Below are 15467 nucleotides of genomic sequence, written 5' to 3'. Positions count from 1 at the left end.
CGCAGGTCCCGAGGGGAGGTCCCGGGAGGTTCCGGGGGGGGGTCCCGGGGCTCTCCCCGGGCGGTGCCTCCGGGGTGGGGGGCGCGGGGAGCGCTCGGTGCTGCGGGGCTGGGCACCCCCACCCCGGCCCGGCTTTGGGGCCCATTCCGGCGCATTTGGGGCAATTTTCTTTTCTCCCCGAGCACTGGGGGGGGGTCGCACAGAATGGGGGGGTCACAGCGAGGGGGGGTGGAAGCACCGGGGCCGTTCGCAGGCACCGAGGCACCGCCGCGCCCGGGTCCCCCGGGGGGCGCAGGGGGGGCCCTGTCTCGGTGCCCCCCCCCCTCGGAGGCAGGGCCGGGGGAGTGGGGGGGGGCAACGAGGGACCGAGAACGGGGCCCCCCCCTCCCCGCAACACCCCCAAAGGAATGAGATCACGTGCGGCGGGGCGGGGCCTGGCGGCGGCTGGAGGAGGGAAAAAAAAATTAAAAAAAAAAAAAAAAAAAAGAGGAGGAAAAAAAATAAAAAAAAAAAAGGAGGAGGAAGGGTGGGAAAGAGGAGAAAAAAAAAAAAAGAGAGAGAGAGGAAAAAAAAAAAGAAAAAAAAAAAAAAAAAGGGCCCCGGCCGCAGCGCCGCGCCTGAGCCCAGCCGCGCCGCGCCGAGCCCAGCCGGGGGCAGCGCAGCGGAGGGGCGGCCGCGGTGCCCCCGCCGCCACCAGGTAGGGACGGGGCCCCGGGCCCCCCCCCGCCGGGCCCCGCCGCCCCCCCCCCCCCCGCCGGGCCCCCCCCCCATCGCCCTTTTCTCTCCGCGTTCAAGATGGCCGATGGATGGCCGCCTCCCCCCGCTTTGTGCCGCCGTCGGCCCGGGGGGGCGGCCACCCCCCCCCTCCACCACCACCACCCTCCGGTGGACCCCCCCCCATCACCGGGTACCGGTGACAGCCCCAGGGCCCCCCCCCCCGGGCGGGCTGTCAGCCGGCGCCGAGCACAAAGGGGCACCGGGGGCTCCCCGCCGCCGCCGCCGCCCCCTCCCCGGGCCCCAAACGCCCCCCCCGGGCACCGAGCAGCGGGGGGGGGGGGGGGCGCGGAGCGCGTGCCCGTGGCCGTGCCCTGCGCGTGCCCGTGCCCGGGGGTGTCCCGGTTCCCGTCCCGTCGCGGGCCGGGGGCTGTGCCCGTGCGCGCCCCCGCGTGTCCGTGCCCCCCCCCAAAAAAAAACCCGGCCCGTTCCGCCCCGCGGTGGCTGCCCCGTGCCGGTGTCACCCCCCCCCCCGCGGCCGTGCCGGGACCCCGGGAGGGGCGGGGGTCCCGTCGGGGGGCCGCGGGGGCTCCGCTGCCGCCGGGAGGGCGAGGGCAGCGCCGGGGTTGGGGGGGGGTCCCGCGGGCAGGGGGCGGCCGGGAGGCTCCAAGTTAGCGGTGACTTTGAAACGCCCTTCCCCAGGCGGGGGTTTTGGGGAGGGGGGCGCCGTGCCCGGCCACCGCCCACGGAGACAAAAGACCCCGAGAGCCGGGACCCGGGGGGGGGAGGAAACCCGGGGGGGGGGGGGGCGCGATCCCGGGGTAGGCAGCGGGAGCCGCTCCGCCAGCACCGGGCAGGGGTCCGGGGGGGGGTCCGGGGCTTTGTTCGCCCCCGCGGCAGGAAATCGCGGCTGTTATCACCCGGGTTTATTAAAACCGGTTTGCGCCGGTGGCTCAGGCTCCCCCCCACCACCACCACCACCCGGCCCCCCCCCCTCCCGGGGAGACCCGGGCCGCCATTGGCGGCTGCAAGTACCAAAAACATCGAAACCCACCCAAAATGCAGCCCTGGGCAGCTGCGCGCCCCCCGTCCCACTTGGCGTTCCCCGGGCTGGGGGGAGCAGGGGGCTGCCGGTGCCCCCCCCCTCACCTGGGGCTGCAGGGGTCGGGGGCACCTGCCCGAGGGCAGCCGGGGGCAGGGCACCCGCGTGTCCCCTGGGGGTGGCACCCGGGGGTCCCCTGGGGGTGCCCAGCGCCGACCCCCGGGGTTTGGAGCTGCCCGCCCGCCCCGGTGCCCCCAGCCCCGCTGCCAGCCCCCCCCCGGGGCTCCGCTTGGCCCCGTGCTGGGGCAGCTGCAGCGTCCTTGTGGTCCCCGTCCCCGCAGCGTCCCCATCCCTGTCCCCACGGCGTCCCCGTGCACCTGCCTCCGGGGACCCTGTGTGGAAACCCAGAAGCCTGGAGCGCGAGGAGGGGGCGGCACATGGGGTGGCTTCCCCAGGACACGCGCCTGACACGGCCCCGGCCTTGCACACGCAGCCCCGAGCACCCCCTGCACACGCAGCCCCCTCCGCGCCCCATTTTCTCCCTGGGCACAGGATTTGCCCCAAACCCATCCCCATACGGCAGCGGTTGTGGTGCTGGCGGGGTTGCACGGTGTTTTTTTGGGGTGTTGGGGTGCTTGTGAGGGGCCTGGCTCGGTGTTGGCACCGCTGCAAGCCCAGTGCACGGGGGGGGCACAGGTGTGTGCGTGTGCCTCCAGCTGCGTGCACGTGGGGCTGCGCGGGGGGGGCCCCGTGTGCGTACCCGGGGGGGGCCGTGCGCCGCCGGCACACCCTGGCGCTGCCACCGCTCTGCCCACGCTCATTGACACAAACCCGGGGCTTGTTCTCCCCTCTCCCCGCCTCGGCTGGTTGTAATAAGGTTCTGGCTCCGCTCCAGGTATCGGGGTTGCCGTAGAAACAGGAAAACTGCAGCGATTTTGGGGCCCGGCTCCGCCGGCTCCCATCGTAGGGTCCGGAACAGGTAGGGGAGAGCGCAGGCAGCGACTCCCCGCAGCCCCCTGTGCTGGTGGGGGCACAATGCCTGCGCCCCGAGGCCCCGTGTGCACACCTGGCCTTGCACACTCAGTTTTGCACACTCAGCTTTGCACACCTAGCCGTGCACACCCGGCCTTGCACACTCGGCCGTGCATGCTCAGCCCTCCCCAGGTGCCCGCGTGCGCTCCTGGCCGCGGGCAGGTGGCCGGCCCCAATTCCCTGGAGTTTCTATAGAAACCACGAGGCAGTGGCTGGAAATGCCATTTTCACCGAACGCACCCAAAATACGCTCGTGCGTGCGGGTGTGTGCGCGTGCACGTGTATGTCTGTGTGTGCACAGCCCGGGGAGCTGCAGGCAGGACCCGCTCGGGGACCAGGAGATGCGAACTCGCATCCAAGGGAGCTGGGTGGGGGCTGCGTGGGGCTGTGCGTGGGGGCTGCTCCTGCCCCCCAGGGCTGTGGGGTGCGGGGTTGGGGCAGCCCCAGCACCCCCAGGCTGGATTTGTCCCTCGGAGGCTGCTCCTGCGGGTCCCGGCCTGGCACCGAGCGGCTGTTTTGGGGATTTCCCTCCAGGGAGGATCCGCCGCGGCGCTGCTCCAAGATGCACAGGACCACCAGGATAAAGATCACCGAGCTCAACCCCCACCTGATGTGCGCCTTGTGCGGCGGCTACTTCATAGACGCCACCACCATCGTGGAGTGCCTGCACTCCTGTGAGTGTCCCAGCCCCGCTGCACCCATGGGTGCCCCGGGCCGGCCGTGCCCAAGCCACAGCGGGGCTGTGGCCAGGGGCAGCAGGGTCCTGCCCCGGGTCAGTGCGTGGCGTGGGGCTGGTGGTTTTTTTGTTGTTTTTTTTTTCCCCCCTCCCCGTTTGCTCAGGTCTCGTCTCTCCCTGCAGTCTGCAAAACCTGCATCGTGCGCTACCTGGAGACCAACAAGTACTGCCCCATGTGTGATGTCCAGGTGCACAAAACCAGGCCCCTCCTCAGCATCAGGTGAGCAGGGGGGGGGGCTCCGAGCCCACTACCAAGGGGTCGGCACCGGGGTGTCCCCCCCAGGAGAGGCTGCCTGGGTGCCTGCAGGGGTTGCCCCTCACCACCCCCGCTGTGACCTGCGGCCACCCGTGCGCTGCAGCTCCCGGCGCTGCGCCCCGTGGGGACGGTGCCGTGGCCCTGGGGGGGCACTGGGGGGGCTGGTGGTGGCGCAGGTGAAGCCGTGCCCGTGGCACAGGGGCTTCGTGCCAGCCCGCGCCTGGCTGGGGACGCAGACACGTCCCATCGGGGCGGAATTGGCTCTGCAGGTGGTTGGCATAGAAACCGTGAAAGGCTGCAATACATCACTGGGCGCTTTTTTTTTTTTTTTCCTCCCTCCTCCTCCTTTTTTTTTTTTAGCCTCTTCCATGTAAATCCGTTTCTGTAGTAACACTTTTTCCGCTTTCTGTTTTTTTTTTTTCTGGTTCACTATGAAATATTTACACTCCGGCTCCCACGGCTCCCTCACCGAAGCCCCCCCCGCCTGTGCGCAGACGGGAACACGGCACAGGGGCCGTGGCAGCCCCGAGCCCAGCCATCGAGGGTCCCCTTGGTACCCCACTTGCCCCCGGCCACCCTCATTTGGGCGATTTGGGGCCAAGGGGGTGAATCACAGCACCGATGGGTGCTGGGCATGATGCTGAGCGTGCCCGGGGTGCTGCCCGCCTGTGCTCCCCGGTGCGGCCACGCTGGGCTGAGTGGGGTTGACTCATGCAGCAGCAGCGGCCGGCTGGTAATTAAGCTGCCAATCAAGCAGCAGAGGTTGCTTTTTCATTAGCTTGCTGTAAATTATAAAGCAAATTCTCTGGGTATGTATTATAAATAAAATCGCAGCGGGGCCTCGTGAACCGGAGTGACATCACCGAGGAATTAGGGATGAAAGACGTGGTTAGGCTAAAAATAATATGTGAATAGCTGCTATGGTCATTTGTTTTCCTTTAAAATAAAGGCCTTATTATTAAAGTGGAAATAATTGCAGATATAATTTACTTTTCACCATTCCCACTGCTCTTGCTTTGTTTTGGAGATTTTTTTATTCAGCTTTTAAAGGCTGCCAAGGGCCCTGCCTGCAGCGAGACAGAGCCCAAGGCCTTGAGCAAAGCCCCAGCCCCGGGGTTGGTGCTGAGGCTGGGACCTGAGCTCCCCCTGCTCGAGTGCTTTTGGAGATCTTACCTGGGGGTGCTCAGATTTTAGCCAAAAAAACTCACTTTGGTTTGTAACAGCTCGCATTTGGCTCTGTCCTGCCATGTGTACGGCAGGGGGAACGCAAAGGCTCGGCCGTGAGCTGCGTCTGAGCCCAGCGATAAAACGAGATGCAAATTAAAACTTGCAGAAGCATTTTGCTGATCTTAGATTTTTTTTTTTTTTTTTGCAAGTTCTTGGTGTGTTTTTGTAATAGTTTTGACTACTGAAACGGATCCTGGCCCCAAAATGATGCTGTCATCATCCTCGGCAATTACGAGGATTTTTGAGATGTTTTCTTTCTTTTTCCAGGGTTAACCCTTTGGGGGGGTGCAGGGGGAGCTGGACTTGCCTAGCTCCAGGCCCACAGCTGCTCCTGCAGGGCAGGGCTGAGCTATTGCTGCAGGACGGGCGCCAGAATTTGGGATTTTTCACGGAGGGAGACGGGGGAGACGTCCCAATCCGGCTGATTTTTCTCTCTCCTTTCCTTTTTGTTTCCCCCCAGGTCAGACAAAACCCTCCAGGATATCGTGTACAAGCTGGTCCCGGGGCTTTTCAAAGGTACGGGCACGAACGGTTATAACTGAGGGAGAAAGAACGGGTTTGGGGTTGGTTTTAAATCCATCCCACCCCTCGGGGAGCCTGGTCCCCAAGCTGCGTGCCGCCTGCGTGCACTGATCCCTGGTGACAGTGACAGGGTCCGGGCGGTGGGTCCGGGGGTCTGCGCCCCCCCTGCACCTCTCCCCCTGCCCCGTGCTGGGTTTTCCTTCACCTTCCTCCCCCCTTCTCTTGCAGACGAGATGAAGAGGCGGCGTGACTTCTACGCGGCCTACCCCATGGCCGAGGGTGAGTGGCAGCCCGGGGGGCGCCCCCGGCCCCGCTCAGCCCCCGGCCGCGGCTCAGCCTCCCCCTCCTCCTGCCCCCCAGTTCCCAACGGCTCCAACGAGGATCGCGGGGAAGTCTCCGAGCAGGACAAGGGCAACCTGGCGGACGACGAGATCGTCAGCCTGTCCATAGAGTTCTACGAAGGGACGAGGTAACCGCTGCCTGGGCTGGGGTTTGGCTTTGGGACAGGGGGGCAGCAGCCAGCACCCCCTGCCCCACACCCCGTCCCCTGTCTCCCATGGGTGCTGCGGCCGTGGGCTCCCACCCACCCAGCGGAGCCCGAGGCTGAGGCATCCCCGGCACCAGGGGCGGCCTCCAAGGGGGTCGTGGTGATGGGGGCAGTGGTTCCGAGGGGTTGGGGCACTGACTTCTCCTTGCTTCTTTCTTCTCCTGCGACTTTGTCCTGCGTTTGCTTTCCTGCCCCCTAGGGAGGAGAAGAAAGGGAGCATCGAGAACGGGGACCTGGAGAAGGACAAGGTGAGCGTGTGGGCCCCAGGCACGGGGAGCTCCATGCGCAGCCTCATCGGGATGGTGGGGGGACAGGGGGGCGCCCCCAGGCCATCTGCTGAGGAGGGTGGGAGCTGCCCCCACCCACGGGTGGGCTCTCAGCGATGTCTCTCCCCTGGCCCCCCCCTTGCTGTGTCCCCAGAAGAACGGGGTGCGGTTCCTGCGCTGTCCCGCCGCGATGACGGTCATGCACCTGGCCAAGTTCCTCCGCAACAAGATGGACGTTCCCAGCAAGTACAAGGTGGGCGCGAGCCCCCCGTGGGGTGTGCGGGTCCGGGGGGGGCTGTCCCGTGTCGCATCCCCTGCCGGCAGCGTGCCCGGCTTCTCCCCTGTTCCCAAATATCGCGGCAGCCCGGGGTTTGCATTGGTGGCAGGTGAGTGCTGGGCAGGATCCGTCCCTGCTGGCCCATCCTTGCAGCCTCAAGGACCAGGATTTTTTACATCAACTGTGGGTTTGCTCTGGCTGCGGGCAAGGACGGCGCTGGGAGCCCCAGCAGGCCCCATTCAGCAAAACCCCGATGTCCCCTTGGTGGCTCTGATGCTGTCCTCTGTGCCAGGTGGAAGTCCTCTACGAAGACGAACCCCTGCGGGAGTATTACACCCTGATGGACATCGCCTACATCTACCCCTGGAGGAGGGTAAGCGCAGCCGCCCCCTTCCCCGCCGCGGGCTGCAGCTGCCAGGGCTTCTCTTGGAGAAAAGCTTGGAAAAGTGCTCCTTGAGGTGAAGGCACATGGCGCTGGAAAACTTAAAAAAATGGAAAACCTAACAATTGGAAAACCTAACAATTGGAAAACTTTAAAAATGGAAAATCGAGTAATTGGAAAACCTAACAATTGGGAAACTTAACAATTGGAAAACTTAAAAAATGGAAAGCCTAACAATTGGAAGACCTACCAATTGGAAACCTTAGCCATTGGAAAATGTAACAATTGGAAAACTTAAAAAATGGAGCATCTACAAAAAAATTAACCCCCCAGATGCCTCCCCGCCTTAGGGAGGTTTTTCCTGGAGGCCAGCTCCCACCCGCAGCTCCTGGGGGGCCCGCGGGTGCTCTCCTGCCCCTCTCCCCCCTGCAGAACGGGCCCCTGCCGCTGAAATACCGCGTCCAGCCCGCCTGCAAGCGGCTCAAGCTGTCCCAGCCGGCCACCTCCGAGTGCACCAACACCAGCGGCGCCTCCGAGTGCGAGTCGGTCAGCGACAAAGCTCACAGCCCCGCCACGCTGCCCGCCACCTCGTCCTCCCTGCCCAGCCCCGGGACGCCGTCCCACGGCTCCCCCAGCTCCACCGCCGGCAGCGGCCCCGGCCCCGCGCTCAACGGCTCCTCCTCGAACTGCCACCCGCTGCCCCCCGCCGCCAGCCGGTGCCGCAAAACGACTGTCAATGGCAGCACGGCCTCCGCCTTGACCTAAAAAGGGGAAAAAAAACCACCAGAAACCAACAAAAACCAACAAAACAGGGACGCCTGGCTGGGTTTTATATATCTATATATATTATATATATACATATATAAATATATATGTGTACATAGGGAGAAAAAAATTATACATACTTATTTTCTATTGATTGACCAGATTAATTTAAAATGCAAATAAGACACATAAATGTGGTTGAATATTTTTAAATGCTTTTTTTTTCTTTTCTTTTTTTTTTTTTTTTAATTTTTAACTTATGGAAGCTGCATGCCGGAGCTGGGAGCCACGCAGGCGCCGCCGCCTGCCCTGCTCATTCTCTCTAACGCTTTTCCCTTCTCCTCCCCACCCCTCTCCCCTCGTGCCCACTCAGAGAGAGACGGGGCGGTGAGCAGGGCCTGCAGGACGCACAGGTAAGGGCTAAGCACAGGTAAGGGCCAAGCACAGAAGCCAAAAACTGCCCCCGGCTGCCTCGGCTCCGCTGGGCTCTGGCAGCGGAGGGGGAGCTGCTCCGTGTCCGTGTGCCCCCAGCCCCGCTGTGCCCTGAGTTTTGTTTTTTTTTTTGCTTTTCCGTGGGTTTTCTTTTTGCACCAGGCTCAGTAACGTGGTGCCCGCAGCCAGCTGGTACCGAGCGTCCCTTGCCGGTGTTGCCCACCCTGCTTTGCCTTGCCATGCACGTTTCTGTTTCTTTTGTGCTTTCCCTGTGTGGTCTCTGGACGTTGTTTCAGGCTCTGATCTAGCAAAGCCTTACACAGACGCCTCCCTTTCTGCACAGTAAGTAGTTTCTTTTTTTATTCCCAGCTAAAAAAAACTACACTTGGGCCCCGATGCTGAAGGGCCAGCCGTACCGGGGGGGTTTAGGAGCACAAGCCCCAGTGAATATTGGATTTTTCCTTGCCAAGGGAGCTGCCACCTCCCTGGGTGCGCCTGTGGCCAGGCAGCTACGTGGTGGGGGCAGCACCCAGCCAGGGGGATGCAGGGCCAGGAGCTGCCTGCACCCATGGGACCCCCGCGCCACCGGCCCCCTGGCAAACGTCCACAGCTTCGCCACATTTCAGAGCTTTTTTCCCCTCTGTCCTTCCCACCCTTTCCACCTGCCCCCACATTGGATTTTAAAATAAAAAATAAAAAAAAATGACTACAGTGCCTTTAGCCAGGAGGCTCGGTGAGGGGAAGCGTGGGAAGGCGCTGCTGGTTCGGGCAGGAGCCGCGCAGCACCGGCACCGCGCGCTCCGGGGAGGGGACCAACTTCACAGCCACAAAAAAAAAAAAAAAGCACAGGAGTCCCGGGGAGCGCAGACCCTGGGGGTTCATCTCCCCTCTCACCTCGCTGGGGAGGGGGGACGAGTGACAAAGACCAAGCAAGTGCCTGCAGCGCCCGGACAGCAGCCGGCAGCGGCACGGTGAGAACCAAAGGAAAGCGGCACGGGAAATGCGTGGACAGCCCGGCTCCAAAGGTCAGGACCGGGGGGGTGTTCCTGTTGTGTTCTGTGTGTTTTTAAGCAGCACACCCCCAGCACGGACTCGGAGGCACCTTTGCTGTAGCACAGCCCCGGGCTCCCCGCCTGCGGGTGCTGGGGACGGGCCCCGGTTGTTTCTTGTCTCTTCCCCATCCCCGGCTGGGGCTCGAAGCGTGTGGGGGGGGCTGCGTTCGTCTCGGTTTTGGCACCCCTTTTCTTGTAAATAGGCTAAAATGGACTGAGGGAGGCAGCTGCAGCGCCTCGGTCTGGGGGGTTTGTGTGGGGCTCTGGGGGGGGGTTGTTTTTGTTTCTTTTTTTTTCTATATGGTACAAAACCAAACTGCTCTGTATGTTTGCATCCTGTACGGCGTTTTAATGTCCTGTAAGATACTCTGATGCCCATATATCGTTATTGGTTAAACATTTGTATAACGACAGCTTTGTACATGGAATAAATGCTGCAGATTGCCAGTCACCCGGCTGCGTCTGAGGGACCCAGCTCCTGGGGGGGGGGGGGGAGTGAGTGGTGCCCCCCAGCTCCCTGCTGCTCCCAGTCCCGGGATGGGGGGGGGTGGGTTTCGTTTCCCGGCCTCCGTGACCCCCGTCGGGGCCGAGTTTCCGCAGCGGGGCCGTGCTCAGGGCCGGGGGCCGGGGGGGGCCGCCTGCTCCCGGTGGCTGCCGTCGCAGAAGGGGGGGGTGCGGGTGCGTTTGCAGGCGCACAGCGGGGCCGCCCCGTCTGCCTCGGCCGTGAAACGCAGCGGGGACACGCCGGGGGCCGCCGTCCGGTGCGAGCCGTCGCAGAAAGGCTGCGGGGGACAAGGGGGAAGGGGACGCGCTGAGGAGGGGGGGTCCCGCTGCTGCCCCCGCCCCGAGCGGCCCCGAGGGACCCCGCGTCTCGTCTCGTCCCCCCCCCCCACCTCCCCAGCTCCCCGCTGTCGCGACCCCGCGCTGTGTATGGGGACATTGGGGGGGTCAAAGGGGGATGGAGGGGATTTGGGGCGAATCGGGGGGGTCGCGGGGGCTCCCTCCCCCCGCCCCGAGCCCGACCTGCGTCTTGCTGTGCCCGCAGGAGCACCACGCGTATTTCTTCCCCGCCTTCAGCTCCACCACCAGCGGCTGCGGGGGGGCGGAGGAGGGGGCGGAGGGGGCAGAGGAGAGCGCGGGGCTGAGCAGAGCCCCCGGGGGGGCCCGAGCCCGGCCCCCGAGCAGCACCCGCAGCGTGACCGCCCCCAGCCGCAGCATGGCCACAGCGCCCCCCCCCAGGCAGCCCCCCCCGGCCGGCTCCGCCTCGCCTCGCCCCGCCGGAAGAGACCGGGGGGGGCAGGGGGAGGGACATTGAATTCCCCCCCCTTTCCTTTTTTTTTTTTTCCTTTTTTTTTTTTTTTCCTTTTTTTTATTTTATTTTTTTTTTTTTTTAACGTTTAACCCCTGGGTGACGCCGCTCTGCTGCCAGCCGCCGTGATTGAGCCCCCGCAGACGGCCGCAACCGCGGGGGGGGGGGGGACGCGATCACGATCGGGCCAGGGGGGTGCTGCTGCTGCTCCCCCCCCCCCCCCGGGGGCACCCAGCACCTTCACTACCTGTGGGCTTGCAGGAGGGAGCTGCCAGGGGGGAGCCTGTGCGGGCAGCGAGGGGAGAAATTGGGGCAAGGGGGAGCAGCCGTGCCTGGTCCGAGCCCTGAGCGCAGCACCAGGGGGCTCCAGCCACGAGCCCCGTCCTGGCAGCAGCTGCAGCTCCACGGCGATGCCCCGGTTTTGGGAGGGGATTTTCTGTACCGAGGGTTCTCACGTAAAACCCCCGGAGCTAAAGCAAAAGCTCCACCTGCCCTCACTGCCCCTTACAGCTGCGAGCGCCCTGCTGGGCACGGAGAGCCACGGCTGGAGCTGGGCTTCGTCCATCAGCGCTGTCAGAAGGACCAGAAGGGCAGCAGCTGTGCTAGCAGGCTTACAAGCTCTCTGGCTGCCTCTGCTCTCCCGTCCCAAGAAGCTTCCCTGCAGGACTGAAGCCCTGCGGACACCCAGGAGCCTTGGCCCCATGGGTCCTGCAGAGCCAGCGTCCCTTCTCCAGGCAGATCGAAGCGTGGGAGAGCTGGCTCCTGAGCAGATTCCTCCTCCGTGCCTCTGCTGCTCCACCTAGAAAAATGGGTGAGGAGGGGACACCTCTGAGCTGCTGCTGTGAGTTACCATTGAGATTATTGCTGCCTCCCCCCGGCCGTGAAGGTGACATCCGCAGCCTTCACAACTCCACGAGCACAGGAGAGGCACCAGGGACACATTCAGCTCCCTGCCTCAAGGCTTTTTTGGATCACGGGCACTTGATTATTTTTACTTACGTGGGCTTAAGAAACCGCACGGCGCAGCATATACCAGGGGCAACAGTAAATAAGAGAGCGGCGTGAGCTGCCAGCCCTGAAATGTGCTGGGCTGGGAGAGAGCCCTTGAACAAACCGCCTGGGGCACAGCGGTGCCTGCTCAGCCCCATCGGGCTGGAATTGGACGGACGATGCAGGTGTCTTTAAGTGCAAACATAAAACAGAGCGATGCCCTTATCACCATCTGGTGTAGAGGTGTGCAAACAAACCCGGCTTTAACTTGAAAGGCTTTGGGAGCAGCCGGCGTTGCTGCTCTGTGCAGCTGGCCCCTGACGCAGCCGTGGCTGCGCTCCCCTTTGGAGAGGAGAGGGAGGTTTAGACCAACTGATGGGCTTGTGCTGAGCAGAGAAGCCCCCCGGCACATGTCCCTGTCTCCAGGCCTGTGCAGCAGGAGAGCATCTGCATCCCGAGCCAATCCTCCGGTCACGCGAAACAACTGCAGCCTGTTCTGAGCTCCCGAGGGACCCGCTCCACCACCGCAGCGGCCCGCGGCCCCGCTTGCTTCAGGCATGTCGGTCACCTCTCACCCTGCCAACTGGCCTGAACATTTCACCCCGAAGAGTATGATATCAGCTGCTTGGTATGTCCCCCCTGGAGTCCTCTACCGAGCACAAGAGAAGACCTCGTCTATGTCTGTGTTGTCTTTGGTAGGCAGCCAAGGGGCTCGAGCCATCTGCATCCATGCGCTCTGCAGGGACAGCGCCGGAGTCGGAACCAGCCCCAGCCAGCCAGGGCAGCCGGTTTGTGGCTACAGCACGCCTGCCAGTGTAGAAACAGGGGAAAAATGAGGCTCCGTGGTGTCCAGGACCGAGACAGCCACTGTGTGTGCAAGAGCCACGTCTGGTGACACTGGTGAGTGGCTGGGAGAGACCAGCGGCAGAGCCTGCAGGAGCTGTAGAAGAGAGGGGCTTTGCATGGGATTGCTTGGACAGATACATTTCATGCACCTGCTGTAGATATATTTCTCCCATTATCCTGGTCCAAGAAGATGCCACGACCTGCTTATCCGTCACAGAACCACGGAACAAAGCTCAGTGCCATCCTTTCTTGCCTTTCCAGCCCCCTCCTTGCAAAACAAGAACAGAAATGCGACCGAGAGCTAAGCAGTGGAAAGAGAAGAACCATGCCAGGAACAAACCAACCCAACGCTGCAGAAATAGTCAGCTTCTTTGTGCTTCAGGGCTCCAAGAAACACAGCAGAACTGGATCTGGGCCCCTGGTGCTCCACGAGCAGCCCCCGTGCCTCCCTCCCAGCCTGTGCCCTGGCACCGAGCGCCCGCACGCTGCCTGCCAGCTCCCCAGCGGGTTTCCTCCTGCACTGGGCTCCTCTCCCACCACTTCCACACCAAAGGACTGAAGCAGAAACACTGCATTTCCTTCCAGTCTGAGAAACCAGGGGACAAGTTCCTCAGCTGGCACAAACCGCTCTCCACCCTCAGCAACCCCTTACATCGGTGGGGATCTGCTCCAGGTCCAGTGGTTCTGGGCACCAAGAGGAGGCTTTGCAGCTACCAGCCACAGCAGAGAGCAACCGAGTCCTCAGATGCAGGCATCAAACCTGCTTCTCCCTCCAAGTAACTCCTACAATGACCCAAAGCCTTCGATGGTCCAACTCTGCAAGCCCAGGCTTTGTGTGGCAAACTCTGCCTCGCGAGGTGCAAGGCCAGCAGAGAGGCAGAAACCCTGCCCGTGCACCTCAGCCCCGCGGACAGCACAGCGCCCAGGTGGGGGTTCATCACCCAGACCTCATTCTTTTTTCAGTGCCGAAACCCTAACTGCATTAAAAAGTCTTGGAAGTTAATATTAATATTATTTATTATAATAAAGAACAGTCAAGCAGCGTGAAAAAAATATATCTTAGCTACATTACCTTAAATTGCCAAAAATATACACATTTTTCTCTTTTATTTAATAAAAAACAAATCAAAACAAAAAAGACACATGCAACATACTAAATGAGACATTAGCATCAAAACGGGTAAAGAAACGTACCCCAGTGCAACTGAAACACAGATAATCTTTAGCTTTTATTTCTCTTTCCCCTGCTCCTCCTTTCCAGATGTGGGTGCTCGGCGGCGGCCCTCCGGCAGCGACTCTCCTGCTCCCCTCGGGCTGCCGAAGGCACCTTTGGCTCTGGGGCAGGTCGAGGCGATTTGACGAGGAAGAGCACGCTTCAAAGGGACCGGGCGCCTTTGGAAGAGGTCGGAGAAATGTGTAAGTGCTATCTGAACGCCTCTTCCCCCCCTCGTCAGCTCCAGCCTCATCCTCGCAGGTCCCGGAGAGCGGCTTCGCACTCCAACCAGCGCCACAAGCGAACGCGGGGACGTGCCCAGCAGGAGCAGGGACCCAGGACCGCAGCATAGCTCAGCCCCTCCTGCTTTTAGCAGAGATCCTGTCTACGAACACAGTCCTCGAATTCAGTCCTCGATTTCCAACCGGGTGGGCTCCCCGGGTGTCTTCCCAGCAGCATTGCAGGGCTCGTGCGGCGCGTTCCAGCCCCGACTGCGCGCTCACCTTCCTCACATACCTCTCGCTGACCCCCTGCCACCTTTCTGCTGTCACCCAGGGATTTGGGCACCATCCCACTGATCTGAACAAGGTTTCTATTTGTCCTAGGAGCCAGCTTGCTCTGGGGACAGCCGTTAACCAGTCTCCCCTCCTCCATCCCCTCTGCTCCCGCTCCCAGCTCGTTAATCCCAGGGCGTGAAATGCGGTTAAATTTTGGAACAGTTTGACCAGGCCTGGACACGACGTCAGGTCCCGGTGGTTCCCGAGCAGTCTGAAGGCTGCGCTGCTGGTAAGCACGACAGCGCAACAGGTGGCAACTCGAGTTTGGGATCTTCCAGAAAAAAATAAAAAATAAAATAAAAAAAAAAAAAAGAAAAGAAAAGAAAAGAAAAGAAATAGAACATAACTCAAACCCAGACGAACCCAGCTGGGCAAGCAGCTGGCTGGCAGCTATCACATCTGCAGATTTAAGAGCCGCTGCTGTACCCCCAGCCCTCCTGTCCGTCATCCCACTGACCCAGACCCATGCTCACTGCTGGGCCCAGTTGCTCCTGACTCCCACGGACCTGGTGCACGGAGGTTGGCAGGTCCGGGCCTCACCTGCCTGCAGCCATCACACACACACACGGGGCACGGCAGGGCTGAATTTAGCACGGCAGGCTCAGAATTGGCTGTGGCACCGATGCTCGCAGAGGAGCGGGGGCACAGCGTGGCTATTTGGGGAGGAGGGAATAAAAAAAAGTGCAAGCACATGACTGTGCCAGGGGAAATTTCAGGGATGGGGAGCCAGGATTGGAGTCAAATCATTTGAAGCTGAAATATCTCATTCACATTTTGTAAGGATTGGGTTGACGGACGGGGGCATGGCTCAGCCCACAACACGACGGCTGGGGATGGGGAGCATCAGCAGGAGCCACGCTTCAGCTGCTCCTCGCTAGGCTGCAGAGACCAGGAGGGAGGGAAGGAGACTTTTTTTTTCCTGTATTTTCACTTTTAGCTGCCATCTGCATCTTGCCAATAGCTTCTTAACCTTGTTAAAACATTAGCTTTTCTGTATTAAAAAAAAATTATATATATATAATATATATATTTCTGAGCAGACAGCAGTGTTCTGCCCAGTTCACAGAACGAGAGGCTGAGATCAAAAAGGTTCTTCCTCTTGTTTTAGCCTTACCCAGCCATTGTGGTGATAATCCTCCAAACAAAAATAACAGAACAAAAAAGGATGAAAGATTTAGCAGATGAGTTTTTGCCTATCACAAGCTTCCCTAGTACTATCAGCACAGCCCCACTGCTGACAAATTTGAATAGTGCAAACCAGTTAGGGGCAGTGGGAATGTGCTGAAAAATGGTTGTTAAGGT

General features: G+C 61.4%; 2 protein-coding genes across 3 annotated transcripts; one reads left to right on the top strand and one right to left on the bottom strand.

Annotated features, from left to right (window-relative positions):
* The first annotated feature begins 627 nt into the window (after positions 1-627).
* PCGF2 (polycomb group ring finger 2) lies at positions 628-7807 on the top strand. Of its 2 annotated transcripts, none has more exons than XM_032202971.1 (10): positions 628-697; positions 3323-3462; positions 3648-3744; positions 5468-5523; positions 5758-5808; positions 5890-5998; positions 6276-6324; positions 6500-6595; positions 6912-6992; positions 7434-7807. In XM_032202971.1, the coding sequence occupies exons 2-10, from the start codon at positions 3351-3353 to the stop codon at positions 7764-7766; spliced, it is 984 nt and encodes a 327-aa protein (XP_032058862.1). In that variant the 5' UTR covers positions 628-697; positions 3323-3350; the 3' UTR covers positions 7767-7807. The 2 variants fall into 2 exon arrangements, with proteins under 2 accessions (XP_032058862.1, XP_032058861.1); XM_032202970.1 differs by having other exon boundaries at positions 6497-6595.
* Positions 7808-9042: 1235 nt separating this feature from the next.
* Positions 9043-10468, bottom strand: CISD3 (CDGSH iron sulfur domain 3). Its single transcript, XM_032202503.1, has 2 exons — positions 10274-10468; positions 9043-10032 (listed from the first exon to the last, which is right to left on the bottom strand). The coding sequence occupies exons 1-2, from the start codon at positions 10466-10468 to the stop codon at positions 9862-9864; spliced, it is 366 nt and encodes a 121-aa protein (XP_032058394.1). The 3' UTR covers positions 9043-9861.
* Positions 10469-15467: the final 4999 nt, after the last annotated feature.

The sequence above is a fragment of the Aythya fuligula genome, chromosome 24, assembly GCF_009819795.1.
Source record: "Aythya fuligula isolate bAytFul2 chromosome 24, bAytFul2.pri, whole genome shotgun sequence".
NCBI lineage: Eukaryota > Metazoa > Chordata > Aves > Anseriformes > Anatidae > Aythya > Aythya fuligula.
The sequence above is the reverse complement of the archived record's forward strand: the minus strand, read 5'-3'. Positions and strand labels throughout refer to the sequence as shown.